The sequence below is a fragment of the Varroa jacobsoni genome, unplaced genomic scaffold (assembly GCF_002532875.2).
Source record: "Varroa jacobsoni isolate VJ856 unplaced genomic scaffold, vjacob_1.0 contig00257, whole genome shotgun sequence".
In the NCBI taxonomy this organism is placed as follows: domain Eukaryota; kingdom Metazoa; phylum Arthropoda; class Arachnida; order Mesostigmata; family Varroidae; genus Varroa; species Varroa jacobsoni.
Genome location: NW_019214437.1, coordinates 164,814 through 184,505, shown reverse-complemented (window position 1 = coordinate 184,505; position 19,692 = coordinate 164,814). Strand labels below are relative to the sequence as shown.

General features: G+C 39.2%; 1 protein-coding gene across 1 annotated transcript; it reads right to left on the bottom strand.

Moving 5' to 3' along the window:
• Window positions 1–778: 778 nt before the first annotated feature.
• LOC111270999 (uncharacterized) lies at window positions 779–18,752 on the bottom strand. The gene is made up of 12 exons (XM_022851509.2): window positions 18,618–18,752; window positions 17,304–17,388; window positions 16,861–17,011; window positions 16,034–16,121; window positions 13,981–14,133; window positions 13,529–13,654; window positions 12,737–12,838; window positions 12,110–12,227; window positions 9,808–9,904; window positions 5,490–5,583; window positions 3,865–4,096; window positions 779–1,051 (listed from the first exon to the last, which is right to left on the bottom strand). The coding sequence occupies exons 2-12, from the start codon at window positions 17,386–17,388 to the stop codon at window positions 942–944; spliced, it is 1,356 nt and encodes a 451-aa protein (XP_022707244.1). The 5' UTR covers window positions 18,618–18,752; the 3' UTR covers window positions 779–941.
• Between the last annotated feature and the right edge of the window lie 940 nt (window positions 18,753–19,692).

Sequence of the window (19,692 nt, the reverse complement as noted above, 5' to 3'; positions counted from 1 at the left end):
ATTCACTAGTCATTTTTTAGATATTAACTGCAAATAACTTTATCGAAAAGTTATTTGCATAAAAGTATGTGTCCAGCAATATTGGTACGCGTGAGCTTGTTAAAGTGCTGCCTGCATACATTACATGAAAAATTTCAATGGATACTAATTTAGCACTGATAGTAGGCCAAAACACCTAGAAATGCACGGGGGTTAAAACTGTCAAAAAGCTCAAAATGTGTGAAACACTTTAAAAATAATAACCATTGCAGTTTACCCAGGCGACCCAATTGGTATTTGATAATTTTCTTTAAAACTGCCTGTGATTTTCGTGTAAAAAACCCCGGTGTATCAAAGATGGCTCGCTAAGACGTTTAGATCAAATGTTGTGCCGGTCAAGTCTAAATCCCTTCAAGGGCTTTTCAGTTTGCCTAATCGTAATTTTCAGAAGCTGCAAAAAAGCTGACGATAACGTAGACTATCGACTTCGGGCAATAACTTTTTTGGCCTTGTCGACGCCTTGCAGAGTGTAGAAGGCTTAGATAATAACTAAACTTTTCTCCAATTCCGAAAACGACGCGTTGTTGTTTTCCGTAATGAGCTCACTGTTGTATTCTACAAAGAACTGACTTTTGTTCGATATTAGGGACAGCAGATGAATGGATGCAGGTTATACCTGCTAAGTTTTTTTCCCATTTGAACGTACCGCCTCCTGTATATATATATATATATATATATATATATATATATATATATATATATATACAATAGGCTACTCTAGTCAGGTATCAGAAATATGTGAAACTGAACAGTATAGCAAGGTATTTATTTAATTCCCTCATTGTTTGAGTCCACTACTTACAATGTACTCTCGCTTTTGGGTTTTTTTTTGTTATCGAGTGAATAATAATCAGACCCCTAAATCAGGAAGTGGCAACTTGAGTTTAAAACTGCATTTATAGTCAGCGACCAGTATTGCGGAGTTTATCACTCAAACCTGTCAGGAAATGCAGTACACTTTGCCCTCCGCCGGCCTGTTGAGTACTGTCACCTAACTGGCGGAGAAAGCCACCTGAAAGACATATATATATATATGTATGTAATAGATCAAGATTTTACTGCGGGGGCCAAAATTGATTGGCGCCTAATACATCTTAATGTTGTTGGTTGTATATGATGTATAGCGTTGTATGTAATGATGACATACACGACCGGTCAGCAGTCAGCTGATAATCATCGAACTGAAAGCGTAATATAATAGCGTTAATTTGTATGCATTCCGAAAATTAGTCAGAATCCCATCTGCCTCGTACTACAGATAGTCGTTAGTCATTGCTGACGTCGTGAAGATTACAGAAGATTAGTTCTTACGTTACTTAACCTGTGTCCATTTATATAGATGTGATATGCTGATGCTTTCGGCAGATGTACAAGTGTTGACAATGACCAATGAGATACGGTAAGTAGCTTTGGTTTAGAGTGTTCAATTATCCGTATCGGGTGCTTAGGTTCGCTTAGATTATTTGAACCAGGTTAGGCTCTTCCGATTTTGTCCATGAATATTTTGTGGAGTTGTCTTCGTTGATTTACCGACGCAAACCTGTGCTATTTGCCCGGCGGTCGAATATCATCGGCGCCGTAGGAGCATGCTTGGCGAAGGCTTACACACACAGCCCTGCTTCGTAATTCTATTCGACGATATTAAATGATTTATGCCTCTTTTTTCCTTGGAGATAACTACAACCATTATGCATTCTCTCTACATCTGTAGAGTTCTCCTCTAATCTACGCAGGTGTTAAACAATACCATCCAAAAACGCACAGACAAGATCGCCTCTTTTATGTGTCAATTATAGATTTCTTCTAACTGGCATGTTTTCGGATTCGGCGGAGTGAAACTGACAACAAACACCTCAGCCGCTATAAAATGGTGATGCAAAGCCGTGATCCACCGAAAAACCCTCAGATAGTCAGCATCAGTGGTAGTAAAGCATTTGAATCTGGATCATTTCGCTTGAGGTTACTCCGGATATCTAGAAATAGATCTTACAAATTTCTTGTTTTGACTCGACAACTAGGTCTTAATGGCCTCTCGTATTGGAGCCAAACATATGAAGGATTTCGAAAGTTCCTAGAAATTTAGATTTGTTTCTCTTCGGTCTTCAGTTTCTCACGCTTGGCGCAACATTTATAGAAATTTGTTACCATTATAACGAATGGCCTACGATATAGTTGAGGTGCTTAAAGGAAAATGTGATCCGTCGGAAAACGTTCTGAGACCATTTATGCCAGGTAGTAAAGATCGGCCAGGATGGGCTCACATCTTTAATATGATCGCTAGAAATCTGTAATGAAAATTTATTTCAGAGCTCTCTATATAAAAATATATTAGTGGTTGCTTTTTAGTACTCATTAAGCTCTAACTTTCTGTTCCCGAAGTGCTGAGCCTTTATGAGCATACGTTGTAATTTTCATCCCGACGGAAATATGCCATTTCAATCTAAATTTATACTTAGCAGATCGTTCCTGAAGATGTATGTGGTGAACATGCTTGACTAAAAATCCTATACGACCTATAAGGTCAATATTTTCAGGTCAGCGACAGTAAAATGACACTCATCAAAAATATTTTACATTTCAATTGCTCAGGTTTGTTTTAGTTGGTCGATGATTAGGTAAGCATGTCCTGCGACAATCGTTGCTTCCCTGCAGAAAGAGTCATTGTTTCTGGACGGTAGCAGACAGCGAGGCCACCGTTTGCGTTAGCACGAGTGGTATTGTGACATTCAGCGTACAACTCCGGCAACGTAAAAGGCCCTCGCCGCAGTTCTTTTTCACAATACTTCTACTCGGTTCTGTCAAAGGCAAGGACAGGCGATCCTTACAATTTAATGTAAAAAAAAAAATTTAAAAATTTAGTTAGTCATAGCGCGTTGTTTTTTGAGCTGGGTTTTTTTTCTTAATTTTAATAGGCAAGCAAATTTTTTTTATGAAAACGACTCCATATACTTTGCCGATTCGATATTTCTTTATAACACCCGCAGAAGGCTATAATTTTATTTTACCGATTTAGTGGCAGCAGCGAGTTTTTTTTATATGTAAATGTTTCGAATTTTACGTTCACTACCACTAATACGACCGGTGTGTCCTCGCACCTGGACCACCTCAAACAGATTATACACTACGCCATATGGAGGGCTTGTTTGTAGACAAAACTAGTCCAATTTATTTGTAATTCTACCACGATATGGATAGTTTTGTTTGAAATCTAATATTAAACCTGCGCTTTTTAGGCTTTGTTGATGTTGTCGTCTTATTTAAAATCTTGTAAATGAAATAATGTCATGTCCGGCAGCGTATGTTTGGAAAGAGGACATTGCGATTTTCTCTGCATAATTTCATCAGTACTGTCAGGCCAAGCCTCGGTCCTTTGTTAATCGAATTTCTATTTCTGCAGCATCGCATATATTGCCCGTCGAGGACTGCCGCTAACAGAACGAACATCTTGGTTCGCATAGCTCCTATTCGTAAAATTTAGCATATATATATGTTAATAATTAAGAACAGCTTCAGCTATGTTCCCATAAAGAACCTCAGCTACAGCCAGCATTCAAATAAAACTTCCCGATTGATTATCACATAATGAACTCGATATTGCCCGAATTTTATTTTGTGCTATGATTAGAACTCCCAATACATTTTATACTGTAACAAAGAGATCCATGCCTATGGTCAAGCTGTGAATATAACCACAAGATGTGCAGCCTCCCCGCCAAGCTTGATGAGTTCCCCCGAAATATCTTCTATCTATGGAGGTCCCATTTAGCCAAATTTTTTCGTTTTGAGCAGATGTAAAAGTACAACTATGCCATCAACTTAGCTTACCAAGAAGCTGATTTGGGTCAACGCTGGAAAGAGATTTCTGCGATCCCGCGCTTGAAGGTTGCGACACCGGTGATGTTGGCTGCTGTGATGCGTCGTCAACATCACCCGATTTTCTACCCTCGGGAATAAAACCCTCAAAACCTTCTAACCCAATAGGTGCGTCTGCCGGTGTAGGAGTTGCAGAGTCCACCGAATGTCCGCGCACTTTTCCGGGTTTCAACCTAGACTGAAACTGAAAGGTCAAGAGAAAATAAAAGTAAAGGGAAACAATGGCAGATAGAAACTTAAAGCTACGTAAAGCTTCCTAAGCGGTACCATATTGTTATAATAATGAGCCAACTATTAGAAATTACATGTGCGCTACGAAAAAACAAGTTTCCACTACACGACTAGTCATATGGCTATACAAGCGACTAGTCATATGGTTTTAAAAGGCCGAATCGGCTATATTCAAGGCTATTCGGTACGGTGCTTTATAAGCATCCATAGAGTTGGCTTATAACAAATAATAATCACTTGACGATTGTTAGACTAGCGCACATAAAGAGTACAAGTCGAGAGAAATTGCAAAAGCTCTAAGCCAAGGGATAGTCAGAAAACAAGAATTCAAGGTGATTGGTAGGCCAGAAAAACCCAACACCCCTGATCGTTAGCCATTCCTGCTCATAAACGTATTTTACTATAGCCAGCTTTAAGTTCACAACATCGCATCGCTTTCTATCCACGATACAGTGGACGCAACGGAGTAAGCATGTATCGTTAGTTCGACACCGTTTATGCTTCTGTACTTAAAAATTTAATTTTTCAAAAGCGAATTGATTAAGTATCAGGTCACTGACAATGTACCGTAGATTGCGTCTAAGTTCCTGTAAGTTAACATACAAGATAAAACTATGGAAGCGTTTCGTTTACTCGAGCTGTTCATTCGTAAAATCTTCGTCAACTATAAACGTGTATGTGAAGACTCGTACTAGCTAAAACTACGTAAGGCAGATAACTTAGATTCGTAGAGTCCAATAAAAAAATTATTTATTTTGGCTCTTGACAAATCTGATAATAAAGATTGAGTTCCTATATTAAACTCTTACTGCAACAAAGGGTCCACTTTAAATAATTAAGTCTCACCTTAGACTTCGAGCTGTCATTAAAGTACCTGTCTATGTAATACATAGTTTGAAAGAAATTAAAGTATTTCTGAGGAATTCTCTGTATATATCGCTGAAAAGTATAGCTCACAGTAGGGTGTTTGCCAAGGCTCATCTAGTGGATACTTGTGAAAGTATGGTCGGATAATTGAGTTGTGACCTGGCAAAGGCACACCTGCTAAGATCATCTGTACACTATACCTTTCTTTACTGGGCAATTCTGCAGTGACCATGACTAACTAGAACTCAGGAATAAAATTACTTATATCATTACATTATTTGAAATGTATAGCGAGTAATATTTTCGATATCTGAATAAGTTAAAATCGAACACTCTACCTCCCTAGTTAATTTAGAAATCACCGCCTCAGAGTCTTCTGATTAATTGCGTGATATTCAAATTGATTGAAACCACACATGCTCATTTACTAACTATAGATTCATAAAGCTGATTGAAATATCTACAAATTTAAGGATTACCTGTTTTGCTAGGTTTTGAAGGAATGTAAGGTCCGGCGTCGATTCACCGAAGGGGCTACCCGCAATGTTACCTGGATCGGGAGAGGATGCGCCTCTGAAGAAAAATGATGATACTGTTAAATGCAGTGCTAATCATTCCTCACGGTGAAGTTGTTATAAGTTTCCCCTCGGATACTTGTTGACTCTTCCCCCGCCGTTGGATAGATTGAAGAAATACATGAATAATAATGACTACTAAATGCGCAAGTAGAAAGATACCGAACTTATGATTTATGGTTGAATATTTTCTTACAATAAAAGTGTACCTAGTAAAATAAGAACATTGTCGCCATCCCTGCTCCCGAAGGCACAAGTCTCACAAATTATCCCGACCAACTTCAAAAAACGATATTAACGATACCATACAGAACATCAAACTACCAACTAAAATTCCTGAACAACCGGTGTTAAAGCTCTATGGTTCACAAGTGTTACTGAGCCTTTGTGTTCCCTCGAAATTATAATTTCCTAAATGTCATGTTCCCAAGTCTTTAATAGCTATTATTTCTTATCTAGACCAACGTCCCCCCGAAAAGTGTTGCCTGTCCTTTTGTAAGGCATAATTTTTCCTGTTTATTTCCTGCTTTCTATTGCACAACAGTTTAGTTACCTGCGCTAATTGTTTTGTGACGCTACTTCAATTTTTCTAAAATGATTTTGTACCTGCGATAGCTAAAATGTTCTCAATTAAATAGCTGTTTCAATCACTATCTCATAACATATCAAGTCATTCAAATAGGCCGAATTTTTCAAATTAGCGCGGCGTGAGCTTTCTGCGTTTTCTTTTTAAGGTTAATTGTAACTATTGCACATCCCGATCATTATTTTTTTCTAATTGCTCTTGGCATCATATGTATATGCATAGCTGAACACGCGCATAATACAACATGAATGTACAGGACCATTTAAGAGCGAGCCAACGCGTTTATATGCGACAATGCTATCGACTGTAGCGTGATTTGCTTGGTTGGCCGCAGTTACTTTGCCCTCGATCCTCGTAATCACGTCTCTCCGTAAAGAACAAGCAGACGACCCAATTTTTAGTAAATCTTTCGTGATTTACCGGCAAGTGTTTTCACACAAACAGCAGCCCATATGACATACAATGTACAATATTTATATCAAAGAGGGACGGCGTCGTCCCTAGTAGGAGCCCACGTAAATTCTCAATCGTTGCGACGGCCAGCATAGTTTTCAGCAACTTTAGAGTGTTTTGCTAATTAAAGGATAGCCCACTTAATGACAACGTTATTTACGAGTAGCAGTGAGCTCTACGTCGCCTGCCGTCGAACCAAGGTGAAGACAATGTCGTCTGCATCTACTGATTTTGCATTTATGAAAATGTTTGTTTCGCGATGGATCCGTTCTTCTTTTTTGGTCGTTTTGGCATAGTTTGGCAATTATCTGAATAATATCGTCGTACATGCTGTTACTTTCCCTTGTACTTTTTGAGGGATGACTGGTTATTTGTGGTGGCGCTATTGCCTTTTTGTCGCAGAAAAGCACCATAGACGAATTTTTGTCGCTTGACGTAGAAAAGCAGACGAAGCCATCTTCACAGTAGTCAAAGAGCCAGCCTATGAAATAATGGAGAAAAACAATTTAAAAGCAAAATATACTTGTGAGAGCACATGTAAGCAAGCCCATGACAGTTAAAGAGATACATTCCGCTTCGTGTACCCACTGAACTTCGCTCAGGTCAAGCTTCTTCGCTCACACCTCAAAGGGCATCAAGACAGTTCGGTGCACGCAGCAAAGCCCCATGAAGGAGGGCAATACACTAAATAGAAGCCATGCATTTATCTCGAAGAAAAGTGTAGTCTTGCTTTTGCATCATATGAAAAGTCCCATACGCCTAAGGGCGAAACCCGCCACGATGATCAATAAAGACAAACTTCGTATCGCAACAAGTCATGTCATGGCCTCCATCCGCGCCGCAGACAACATCACAGTTGAGGCGCAGTTAGCAAAAAGCAGAATGTCAAAAGGAGCGTCGTACGCTGTACAACACCAAACACTGCCTCGAGTGGGTTTTTTTCGAAGAACCGTGGCGTAACTTCCTGCGTTTGGCGACAATGAAGGCCGGCTCATTATTGCAGTTAACAATATAAGCGGAAGGAACGGTGTTACTGGACAAGGATGTAAGAGCTGCGGGTGATCGAATAGATAAAATACTTTACGAATGTACTATGTTTCTTCGGCTTGTCTTTATCGTCAGTACAACAACACAAAAGCGACTGTCGGTGGGAACGATCATGTTTATTGAGAAAGGTTAACGTTTCTGGAGAACGTCACAGCGCACTTCAACATCTACAAAATAACGAAATGCAGCGTAACGCACTGACTACTACTTCTCTCTTTATACTAGCTTACTATTGGAAGAGACGAATCAAATTATTAGGTATAAATTACCCTATCTTGTCGTTCTGCTTCTACAATGACAATGCAACTAGATACGGCCGATGAGCTCCGATGACAAATAAATCCAATCCATAAACTAAACGCCATAAAACGCGTACCATCTCGATGTCTTATCGGTACCTCAATAAAAAAAAATTTGGGGTTACGACTACATTGCATTCTTATGCGTTATCACTCTACAATATATATATATATATATAACATTGCTTATACACTGTAACGTGTGTGTCAGTATGTAATTTATGCTGGCATGTTTGGAATACTACAGCGCAAAGAATTTGCTAGTTTCAAATCCCGAGGACAAAATGTTTTCGTCTGTCTGTGTTGCACGCATAAACATTGTTTCAGACGACTGCTCCCCACACCTAAGAAAAGATGTCTATGCCCAGTTCCGAACTTTTCATGCCTTTTAGCTTAATAAGTATACCTATACGTCATGCGCTATAACGTAAGACTGTACATCGTATCATCACATGCGAAAAATATACATGTGCCCATTAGTTATAGTTTGAGATAACGCGTTTCGAATAGTTTCGTGTACTAAATTTTCAGCCCTCATATTACTCAGTGGAAATAAAAAATTGCACCGGGACTATATAGATAGTCCTGGCATGAGGTTACAGCCCATGTGAGTAGCTTTAGTTCAATATACGTATACAGTGATTCAGAATTCACTTAGTATAATCAATATGTTCTGTCTACAATAAGCGTCTTCAGGGTAACGGAAGTCACCGTTGTTAGAAAGTGACTTCATTTCATCATTGATATGTATTATAATAGCTAAAGGCGATGGCTGCACTGTATTATAAAGGACACTTGGGGGCAATGGTGCTTACCTTTAGTACCTAGGTTTCATGGATAGACCATGACCCGAATAAATAACACGACCTAAATTAGGAGACAACAGAGTCTTTTTACAGTATTTTTGTTAGTCATAAGGGACCTCTAAGAGCTTATCCTACTTTCTAGTGTTTCGTAAAAAATCAGAGACGAAAGCTTAAGACGGACAGATTATAAGCAAAGGCTGAAATAGCTAACGTGTGTGATCCTTTAGCCGGTTTTTCCAGTCAACTCAGCGAATTTACAGGGAAAATTCTCATCCGTAATAGGAGAATTACAGGAAGAGGGCAAACAGCATTCGGAATGTCGCTACTATGGCCATTCTAAACCGCGGTGTTAGACTACCGTCAAATAGTCCGTGTCTGTTAGGAAAGTATTACCCTTTGATAACTAATAGATGTTTTCATATAAAGATACTATGAAAAAAAACTGTGTATGTTTTCAAAAAGGATTACGGTGTTAGCCAAGCAACTGTTTACCATGGCATCATTCATCTATGCAGTAGCCTGGGCAGTATGAGTGAATATAGCTGGACAAATCAGCAAAAGGTTTGCACCTACTAGGAAATACATTTAATAATATAAGATATTGATTCATCTATATCTACTTACACTACATAGTTTGCATTCAATGACCGAGTGCTCGAAATGGGAGAAAACAGACAAACTGCACGAAAACACTGAATAAACGATTGATTGTTCTGGTAAGAAATTGGGTTTTTACATTAGTTATTATATCGCATTAAATTGATGGCCTTTTGCTTGAAGCGGAACTACGCCCAATTTTAAATCTATACCTGTTCACGTGCCTATGAGTTTAGTGGGCACACCTACACCATCACGGGGAGTTAAGCATTTAGACGTTGTGCAGGAAAAGCTCCATTGATATGCTTTAAATAAAGCTATTACTAGGGAAAGGATAGGCAAAGGAGAACAGGGGAATCCAAACTGACGCTGTTTATGATGTATATCTAAATAGGTATTTGTCAATGTAGAAGTATAACGAAACCATTTGATACCTATTTTGTAGCTGCTTGAGCTGGTTAATGAAGGTCTCTAGAAGTAGAGGTCCCGTTGAGCCTTGACTGCCACCCGGCCCGCCATTTTCGTCTCCACCTTAAAATTAAGGACAGCAAATAATGATCATGCAAAATCTTCTTAGCGAGTTTATTCATTTAAGCCGTGTAATATATATATTCTGGCCTAACAGGGTGTTAGACCAGGGATCTCTTTATAACTCAGTCAGAGTATTAGCCGGTCAAAGCACCTTAGCGAGATCTAGTTCATAAAGTTTAGTTCTATGATTAAATGTTTACAGCGTCGTCATCTGCTTAAGAGTATACCGAAGCTTACTTCGGGTAGTTTTTTCTTCTACGAGATACGTGCCTTTATTTAAGAAGCGACAAAGAGCTGCAATTCAAAAGACATTTACTTCGCTTAGTTCCTCAGAATAGCAATGAAGATCAAATAAGAACTCGCATGGTTTGTCCGAGAGTACAAAGTAGATGGAACGACGAGAGAAATAGCTGAGCATAGCGCGCCGATTCTATCTGTAACGTACTTTGCATAGTCCTATATACCTATATAACTGAACATAGCTAATTCATGCATTTTGAAACGCAATTGTGATGTTGCAGGTGACGCTCATGTGACGAAAAATATGACGGGTTTAGTATCACTATACAGAATAACACAATTCTGTATATACAGTTCGGTTGAAAGGGGAACGAAATGCATGCGCTCGTGCAGTTGATGTAAGCTTCTATTAAAATATTTTCTATATGAGCGTGCATTGGATACGGCTTTTTTTGTCAGGAAAGAGGTTGTGAAAGCTGTAAAGTTCTTTATAATAAGGCATGTCCTTATCACCGCACTTTTTTCCAATCGTCAGATGAGGAAAACGCAGGGCAGAATCTAGATGGTTCAGTTTATCGTCTATGGGCAAACGTGCTTGAATTTGCTAACTGCCTATCTAGCATAAGGCTCTCGAAACGTTTGCAGTTTAGCCTCCGTACGATCAGAATTAGCCATCAATTTAAAACCATAGTGTGGGTAAAGCCCACAAAAGAACCCGACGAGAAACCCTCTATATTTGTGCAATCTCGTATACGGGATCTTCCACTCAGAATACTAGAAATTCAGCATAATATCTAATATGGGTGACGGTTTCACAAGTAGCATAGACCCCGAATATACCGACGATTATATTGGTCTTCGAGGCCGAAATCGCCTTATCCAAATAAAGTCAGCATTGCCCATCACTGCATAGCTTGCGTATTTTCAATCTAGTAATGCGTCTTGTTGGGATTCAGCTCTTGCGAGTTTTCGCAGCTTACGTCAAGGACATACATAGTAAACACATTGCTGTGTCTTCAGTGAAGGACCTTCCAAGAAGATATATACATTAATTAGTTACAAAACGTTCTGGAGGCCGATAGATACTAGACAGGCACTAACCGATTAAATATGTTAGTTGAATTGGCGACACTGAGCCACACTTTAGGCGGCATTGTATTGGAACAACTCCCGTCGAAGCATCATCTTTTATACTGATTGTTAAATAAGCGCGAGAAAACTAGGCACACCTTTGCGTAGCATTTCTGCATAGTTAAGACTTGCTTAACGTATACGACTATGTTGAGACCGAGCCGTTTGCATCATACCGTTTTCCCGTCAGGTCAAAGATAATCAGAGCTGTTATAGATATTACTGGAACTGCTTTAGCAATACCGCAAACGGGCAAGCTTTTCTCTGTTAACGAGAAGAATTACTGAAAGAATAATCGTTCTAATCTAAAGTGTCTAAGTTGACAAAAATAAGATGCAAGCCAAACGAATCTCACAATGCTACTGTCATTAGGTATTAGTTTAGCCGTGTGGGCTGGTTCGATTAACTGTGACTCTGCACACTTTATTTCGATACTCTGAAAAGAACTAACCAAGGGGGCATAGTAGACCTGCAATCGTTGGATGAATGACCTCTTCGTTGGATGAAAGAACAACGCCTTTGGATTAAGCCGTACTGCATCACTGAGACGGATACGTACACAACAGTTACATTTGGAGGGATGTGTGATTCGATTGATACGTGTTTGATTGCGGCAAGCAGATCACAGGTACGCGTTAATAATGACTGATAGAAGAGTTAGCATTGGGGCATCGAGATTGTCCAATGATGAATATATTCAATAATAACGGTCATTATCGTTTTTTGTAAAAATAATAAATTACTCATACATCTATTTCCTTTGCCATTTCGATTATGAGCCTACTTTTTTTCTATTCCCCTCCCCTCCCGCCCTCTTGGCCCTGTCCGCATTACCTTGTCTGCCCTGAATTTGCTGGAGAACATTTTTGAAACCCTCAAGTAAATTTGTCGGGTCAGGCATTGAAGGCGAGGGGCTAGCGGGCGTTCTGCCACCATTAGCACGCCCTTCAATCTGAAAATTCACACAGTCTTTATAATCGTGACACTGCCTTCTACACATGACTAAATAATCTGAATAATATGACTAAATAATAAATATCAAGAATAGCGAAGCAAACGACACGTAGATTCCTGTTTTTGAAATGCGGAGCACCGTCGCATCTCATTATCAATAAGCAATAGTATTAAATAGCACTCGGCTCGCACAGCCGGTATTGGAGGACTCAATGGAATAGCTAGTTTCAGTACGTACAAGATAGGCAATGCATAATAAACATGTATATTCTACACTGGGAAAAGAAGCCAGCACACGAGTGTTATATAATATATTGCTCATAATGTGCATATGGCAAGACATGCTTTGGGCGAGAAGCGTCAACTTGAATCAGATGCCCTTCGAAATTTCAGCAGAAGCAGCCTTGTAGATAATTCGCTCTCACACAATCGGTAATTGCTTATATATCTTTTTGCCTAGGATCGTATCGTCTCAGACATCTTGTTGAATGAGAACGTATGACTCACCTCCTGTGGTGTCCTACGTCCTAAAAAGGCACGCACAAGTCCCTCGAGAAATTCTGGTTTTGGAGTTGTAGTCGTAGTAGTTGTCGTAGTAGTTGATACTAACTGTTGTTTTAGTCCGAAACGAACAGATCGTTTTATTTCAGTGTATTGATTTGTACTCAGTAAGTGTACATAATGAAATTGACCAATGATAGATTAAGCAACCAATGCCTCGACTAACCTATTCATACATGTGTTATATCTCATGGATTATTATACAAAATATATTGTGGAGACTATTTACCAGTAAAAGGATCAAGAAAAGCTGAGGAACTTCAGCAGGAAACTTCGATCATCGCAAAAACCGATAGTAAGACATAAACCGTAATCTTAACACAATTGAAATACGCGTCGTCGCCAATACCAACTGTGCTCGTTCTGTCCACTCATAGAAACCGAAACTTCGAGTGAGAGCAGTTTTGGTGCATTAATGAATTCAGAGATGAATGAATCTGTTTACCCTTTCGAAAATTTGGGAAAAATCACCCGGTTCTAGTAGTTTTTAGAGAAATGTTAGTTAGATTTAAGCGCTAAGCTGTAGTACATTGATGACCTTGTCTGTATCAGCCATTAGAAAGAGCGATTTTTTTCTAACCACCATATATCTAAGAGACGTACCTCTAATACTCCTTGGAACACATGCAAGTCCGAAAAGGACTATGGCGTAACGTACCGTATCACTAGTTTCAGACCAAAACTGTATACCCGTTGATTTTAATGGAATAAGAAACAAAAATAGCGTAAACATCCCACCTGTTTGACCACAGCGTCGAAAATGGCCCGTCCAGATCCATTATCGTTGTTAGATAGCTGGCGAAGAATCCCACCGATGAACGAATTGTCGGCCGGTGAAGGTGTTGTTGGAGCATCTGGACTTAGCTAGGATTCGTGATTAGGAATGCATTGTGGACTCTGCGTATGTAACCTAGTTACTAGTTAGGCTAGTAGTTAGTCGTGTAAATTTACTTAACGGTTACTTAATGAAGAGTGTTCATCTATTAACATATTGCTTTTGTCTACAAGTGAAACGTTGTAGATCATTAGATCGAAGACAACGCAAACAAATTGATTAATTCGTAATATTAACCATTTCTATTTTAGCAGAGTAGGTATTTTTAAATTAGGAGAAGACGAATCTATGAACACGAAGAAAAAGATATTTTCAGATTGCGTCTTAACAAAAGCGTCAGTTCAGGTTCATCTACCTGATTCACGATCGTGTCTACAAGGGCTGAGCTGTCCAAAGAAGATTTACTGCCCGAACCGGCATTTCCCGCAATCGCCTTGAGTGCAGCATCAAAAATAGATGTGTCCGATACCGACCCAGTTCCGCCGCTCGCATTGATCCTTGCTCGAACCTGCACATAAAACGTGTAATATAAAAGCAGCAACAGCAGTTTATTTATAACCTAATATGTTATACTATAATATATATACTACTAATCCTAAGACGAAATAGATTTTAAGCGATAGATTACAGGTAGTGATCATATCTAACATAATTGAAGATGGCAACATTAGCAAGCAGACTGTTAACATCGTTCATATATCTGCGCTACAGATGACCCTATAATAGCCAAGAAGTATTTTTTAAAGCTAGGAAATAAGTTTTTTAAAAGCTGGAAGTACTTCTACTGATTTTATCGTACATCCAGAAGCAAACGGGATCTACCAAAACATCGAACAAAACATGCTTGATAACATTGGACGGCCTATTTCCAAGCTCTGTACTCTACTCCACCTTTTGGTCAAAGGTATGATAATACGGAGTGGTTGCAGATGTCGGACTAAAAAGAGTCGTTTATAACCATCTATATGCACTTGGGCCTACGGTAACCATTATGACATTTTCAATTACCACTAAGCTATTTTTTGAAAAATCGCTTTACGCAATCTTTGAATAATCGCATACGGCCGTTTTCAGTCGAAGTTTTCCGTTACATCCTCAACGGACGGTAGTCTCTCGAAAGCGTCTTCGTACAGAGAGAATGCCTCACGGAAGGAACATTCCTTGTACTAAATCACTTTTGTACTTCCTTTAACGTAACCGACGCAACTTTGAGATTACTTTGGTGATATACGGTATTTGTGCGCTAATTTGACTTCTTTTGGTGCTGCTTGGCCCTTTCCACCAGGAGTGACTCCTTCTTAGATTAGGGCATGCTAAGTTTCCTAGTTTTCTAGCATGCTTGCCATCATATTATTACCTATAACGTGACGTATATAACCTAGTGACGTAAATTTTTTCACAATAAATCACGGCTGTATTATAACGCTTTTATTTTACTGTTGGCCTTCTCCGTGAAGGTACTGTTGAATGTCATATCGACTTCTTTCAGAAAAATTGATTTGATTCCGCAATAGTGAGGCAGGCATTTCAATAAAAGAAAAAATGGGAAGGTCTAGCTGAAACAAGGACTATTAGGCAGCTATGCTTTAGGCCCTATTGGTCGATAGCCCAGCATTTACCACCTGTTGAGCCGTGCGCTCGAAGTACGATTCTACGATGCGCTGATCATAAACCCGAGCTTATTTCTCAAGTGGATAGTACTGAGATGTATCGTATACCGATTCTAAGCAGACTGTCTATTTCATGTAGTGTTACATATTAAATATAAGGTAATCAACTAACTGTAGTTAAGAATTTGACAAATAAGAAGATTGCTTCGATCGATATGCCTTTTGTTCTCGTCATTGAGAAACTTTGCACCTGAAGATCTTCCCTTTTCATATGGCTAGCAGTATAATCATCCACATCTAATTCAAACATGTACGAAGGTATCAACTGATAGGGTCAGATGTGCGTTATGCTCCTAAGCGTCATAACCAAATGGCTAAGATGAGACGCGTTTTTGTAAGGGATATTTTTTTTACTGGACTACTAGGTCCTGTTAAGGCTCGGACATTTAGACGAACTAAGGGGTGCCTCTTCCAAGCAATGTTTATTGGACCTCTTATCTTACTTAAAGTCAAGTACTTAGACGGGTAACAGCATCATGTACATGATGAGTGGAGGAAAATTCCGTTACACGACTTCAGTTTGTAATCTTTTGATCAGTTTGGTAGACTGAAATGATGCGAAGAATCACGTTTATCATATCACGTAATATCAGAGTACACAGGTACATCTATATTACCTATATCTATATCTATACATCTATATTAATATTGAATAGAATATTAAGGTTGTAACACTTATAGTTCTGACTGGGCTTTAATAGTCTACCTTTGTCTACCTAGCATCGATGACTGACCAACCTGTCGTATCGTCTGATCAAGAACGTCTGATCCTGTACTCTGTCCGCTGCCTGCGGCAACTCGAGCAGTCTGAATAACTTGTCTCAACCTATGACCAACCATAACAAATAACAATAGAGGGCAGTTACAGCATAAGCTTAGTCGCTTTGAAGCTATAGGCTTCTATATGTTCTATAGGCTATAGGGCTTCACGCGTGTGACTGTGCCTGCAGACGCCATGTATTCGAAATTTTGCAGATCCTAACGGACGATTTGAAGTTAAACGAATCTGCATCGTCATTGGCCCTAACTTAAAAACAATTCTCCACAGATGGTGAGGAGTCAGGTAGCATGGCATTTTTAGCACGTCAGGTGGCCGTGATATTTTTGTAACCTTGACACGAAGCTTAATGCGCATCGGACTTTGTCATGAGTGGTCTAAACAACGTTTCTAAGACGACATCTACGTTTAGCGATCGTTGATTTTCCATATTTCGCCAGAACATGTGTCAGAAATGAATAGAACGACTGCACACGGTTAAAAACGAAACAAATAATAATTACACATTTTTATGCAACAAATAAGCTTTTGTTGTTCAGTGATGTTTCTGTTTAGTAATCGTGTATACGCGTTTTGCACACTTCAGTTTATAGTCGCACGACCAATATTGAGTCGACCAGATATGGTAAAAAGCTTCCCATATAAATCGACGAGTGTGTCTTCTTTGATCAAAGAAGTGAAGTGGTATGTTAAAATCTATCGCTAAAAATAGTCATTTTAAATGCTATCCGCTTTGTGTTATAAAAAAGCACTGTATAAGCGGAAAAATGATCCGCGCATGCTATACCGATGTTGAAAGTTGGAGACGTTTGCTAGATCTTCTTCATTGGCACCTTTCTTTTGAGCTTTCTCCGCAACGTCGGAAAGCAGCATTAGCTCTTCAAGAGAAAACGAAGTCTTCGGTGAGCTTGACCTTAGTAGCTCCTGATCACCTGATACTGAACAATTTTGAGAAAATTACTGCTTGCCTTAACTCGAAAACATTTGCAAAACAATAGCGGCGTTCCCTATGACAAAATAATACTATCTGTTCTATTCGACGACAGTCAGTCCTACGGAAAAAAAAGGGTTCCGATAAACCTGTAGACATTGTAGTTCTTGAGATAATTCTGCATGAAGCCGTTTTCGCTAAATGAAAGACGAGAAGAAAATAATCCAAATTGCCTATTAGCGTAAATGCACGTATTTTTATTACGTGTGTAAACGATACGCATACGAGTCTTTACACACCCAGTCGGTTAAGGCCACTAAACAGGAGCGCAAAAATAGCGGGAACGACTATCGGCAGCTTGCGATGAAGTCCCATAGTTGCCATCTGAAATGATTGATAAAAGACAATTTTACGCAGTCATTCCGTTGCATTTGCAAGCTAAACCACCCAGCAGTCGCTGACAGAATGAGCTACAAGACTTACTTTTATGAATGCGCAAAAAAAACAAACTTGTGTCGCAGATGAGCATTTTTGTGTCTCTGTTAATGGATCGTTCAATTTTACTAGTCTTTCGTATATAATAATACAATTATACAGCGTTGAAGCACAGAACTAGTTTTCTAAGCTTAAGTGTGGATGTATGCTTGAGTGCACACACATCATGGCGTTTATAAGAAAAAAATATAAGCGTAAATGCGTCGAATTCGGCAATCGTAAGACACCAAGAAACTTAAACAGATGATACGAGTGCACCTCAGATTTGAAGCGTCGCTTTCGACTGTAACGAGCTTCGTGTGATATAAGTCTTCTCAATAGTTATACAAACATCCGCATATGATTTTAGCATATGCGGATGTTTATATATATATATTGACACAAAAGAAACTAGCCAGTGTGGGTCTCAAGATCATTCTCATACCGATTTAGCCCCTTAGCAGTGATAGAGTTTAATTTCACATAAGCTTGTCATAGGAACTGCTATAGCATTGAAACAAAAAACAAGAGCCTCTGTCTGAGCCCTTGAGATACTGATTCGAAAATAACAATCAGTTGATTATCGGACATAAGCAAGACAACAAGCCTTATTCCTACGGAAAGCTTTGCGTTTATGCACAAACACGTTTATATTTCTAACAGATTCGCCATTAGTCGTAAGTGTTACTAAACAGTGTCAAACGCTTAATTTGTCTTATACAAGAATCATATTTGCCCTTTTAAAATCCCGTCCTTCATTCCAAGAGAAACAACAAAATCCACCCAGGAGAGGTCTTCAAGAGTTCAATAAATCAGTGAGCCTAAATATGTCCGAAAGACATGAAGTCAACAAGGAATATTTGTTCATATGGTTCAGTCTGTTTTATCGATATAATCCACTGTGCACGCCTCGTATATCTGTATCATTCGTGTCATAAGCGGCCTATGTGCTACTGTGGCCTGAGACAAGCACGTCGTTCAGCACCTACATTCACAAATTGTAAAAAGTAGTCTTACATATTAATGCAGCTGCCAATCGGTCAACAAGATTCTAATTTAATTCTTCAAAATATGCCTATATCAGTGACGCTAGTAGCACTCGTAGGTGTTGTCGTATTGTAACATATATTAGTACATACGAATGGATGTTCCAAAGAAATGACGACGAACTCTACGCGAGCGAAGCTCCGTTTTCACACCAACTGCGTCTACGATAGTGGCGATTGTAACGCACGTACGAGCAGCTAGCAAGTGCGATCTTGATTTTCTTTTTCGCCATAGAGAAGTTGAGACAAATTAGAAAGACGGGGAGGGATGCCATGACAAAAAGAAACCTTCCCTTGACAAGCGGTTAAAGGAAATGGCTTTCCTCTCGCCTTTCGCAGTTTTTTTTTCAGTGTGACCAGCGTCAAACAGTTGTCAAACTAGCAAACAATAACAGCAAACGCTGCTGCAGCAGCAGTAGCAGCGACTTACCGGCCAATGGGTGCTAATGATGTTTGTCTTGATTTTTCGCCAAAGTCCATATCGGTTGTTGTCATCCCCAGTGGAGACATACAGAGCTCTAAACGGCCTTAGCCGATTGTTTCAGGTATATCGGCCCATCGATAAGCTCTACGTTTTGTCCGTGTGCAGGAAGATTGTTTTTTTTGCATGTAAACGCTAGGCTTAATGGTATTCGAGAGGGAGAACATTCAAAATGGGGATTTTGCTTCATTAGCGGTTTTTAGTCTTGGAAATCCTTCGTCCATTGCTTTCGTGAATTTTTATGAAACAGAATATAATTGGATGTACATGTCTTTTGTAGCGCATCAACTAGGCCCAATGCGTAGATTTTTTCGTAAAATTCATATGGAGTACCTGTTTATTTAATAGATTAGCACTCTAGACAACGGCTAATCAACAGCTTCCGCTTTCGACTTGACTATGAACCCATTCCGACGATAGATTCGTGTGTCGCGTAAGGCTTCAACCCGAGAGCGATTGCGTTTATTCTTCGATTATTACCAACCCTCAATACACTATAATGCTGTTTTCGCTTAGTTACAGAGAGACACCGTTAAGAACAGCATTTTTTTCTAAACTACATACTATGCATAGAATTTTCCTTGGCATTCGCTGCCATTTTATAAATCAAAGCTTCTGTTTATTAATCGATTTGAAAGTACGTTACGCAATTCTGTTGCATTATTGATATTTTCCCTTTAATTGATC

Bases quoted from the DNA above. Each gene is read 5' to 3' on its own strand.
- LOC111270999 (XM_022851509.2), bottom strand. From the start codon at position 17,388: ATGGCAACTATGGGACTTCATCGCAAGCTGCCGATAGTCGTTCCCGCT. The intron at 13,655-13,980 runs GTAGATGAACCT...CACGAATCCTAG, and splicing joins TAGACACGATCGTGAATCAG to CTAAGTCCAGATGCTCCAAC. The intron at 1,052-3,864 runs GTAAGCTAAGTT...TATGTCTTTCAG, and splicing joins TGACCCAAATCAGCTTCTTG to GTGGCTTTCTCCGCCAGTTA.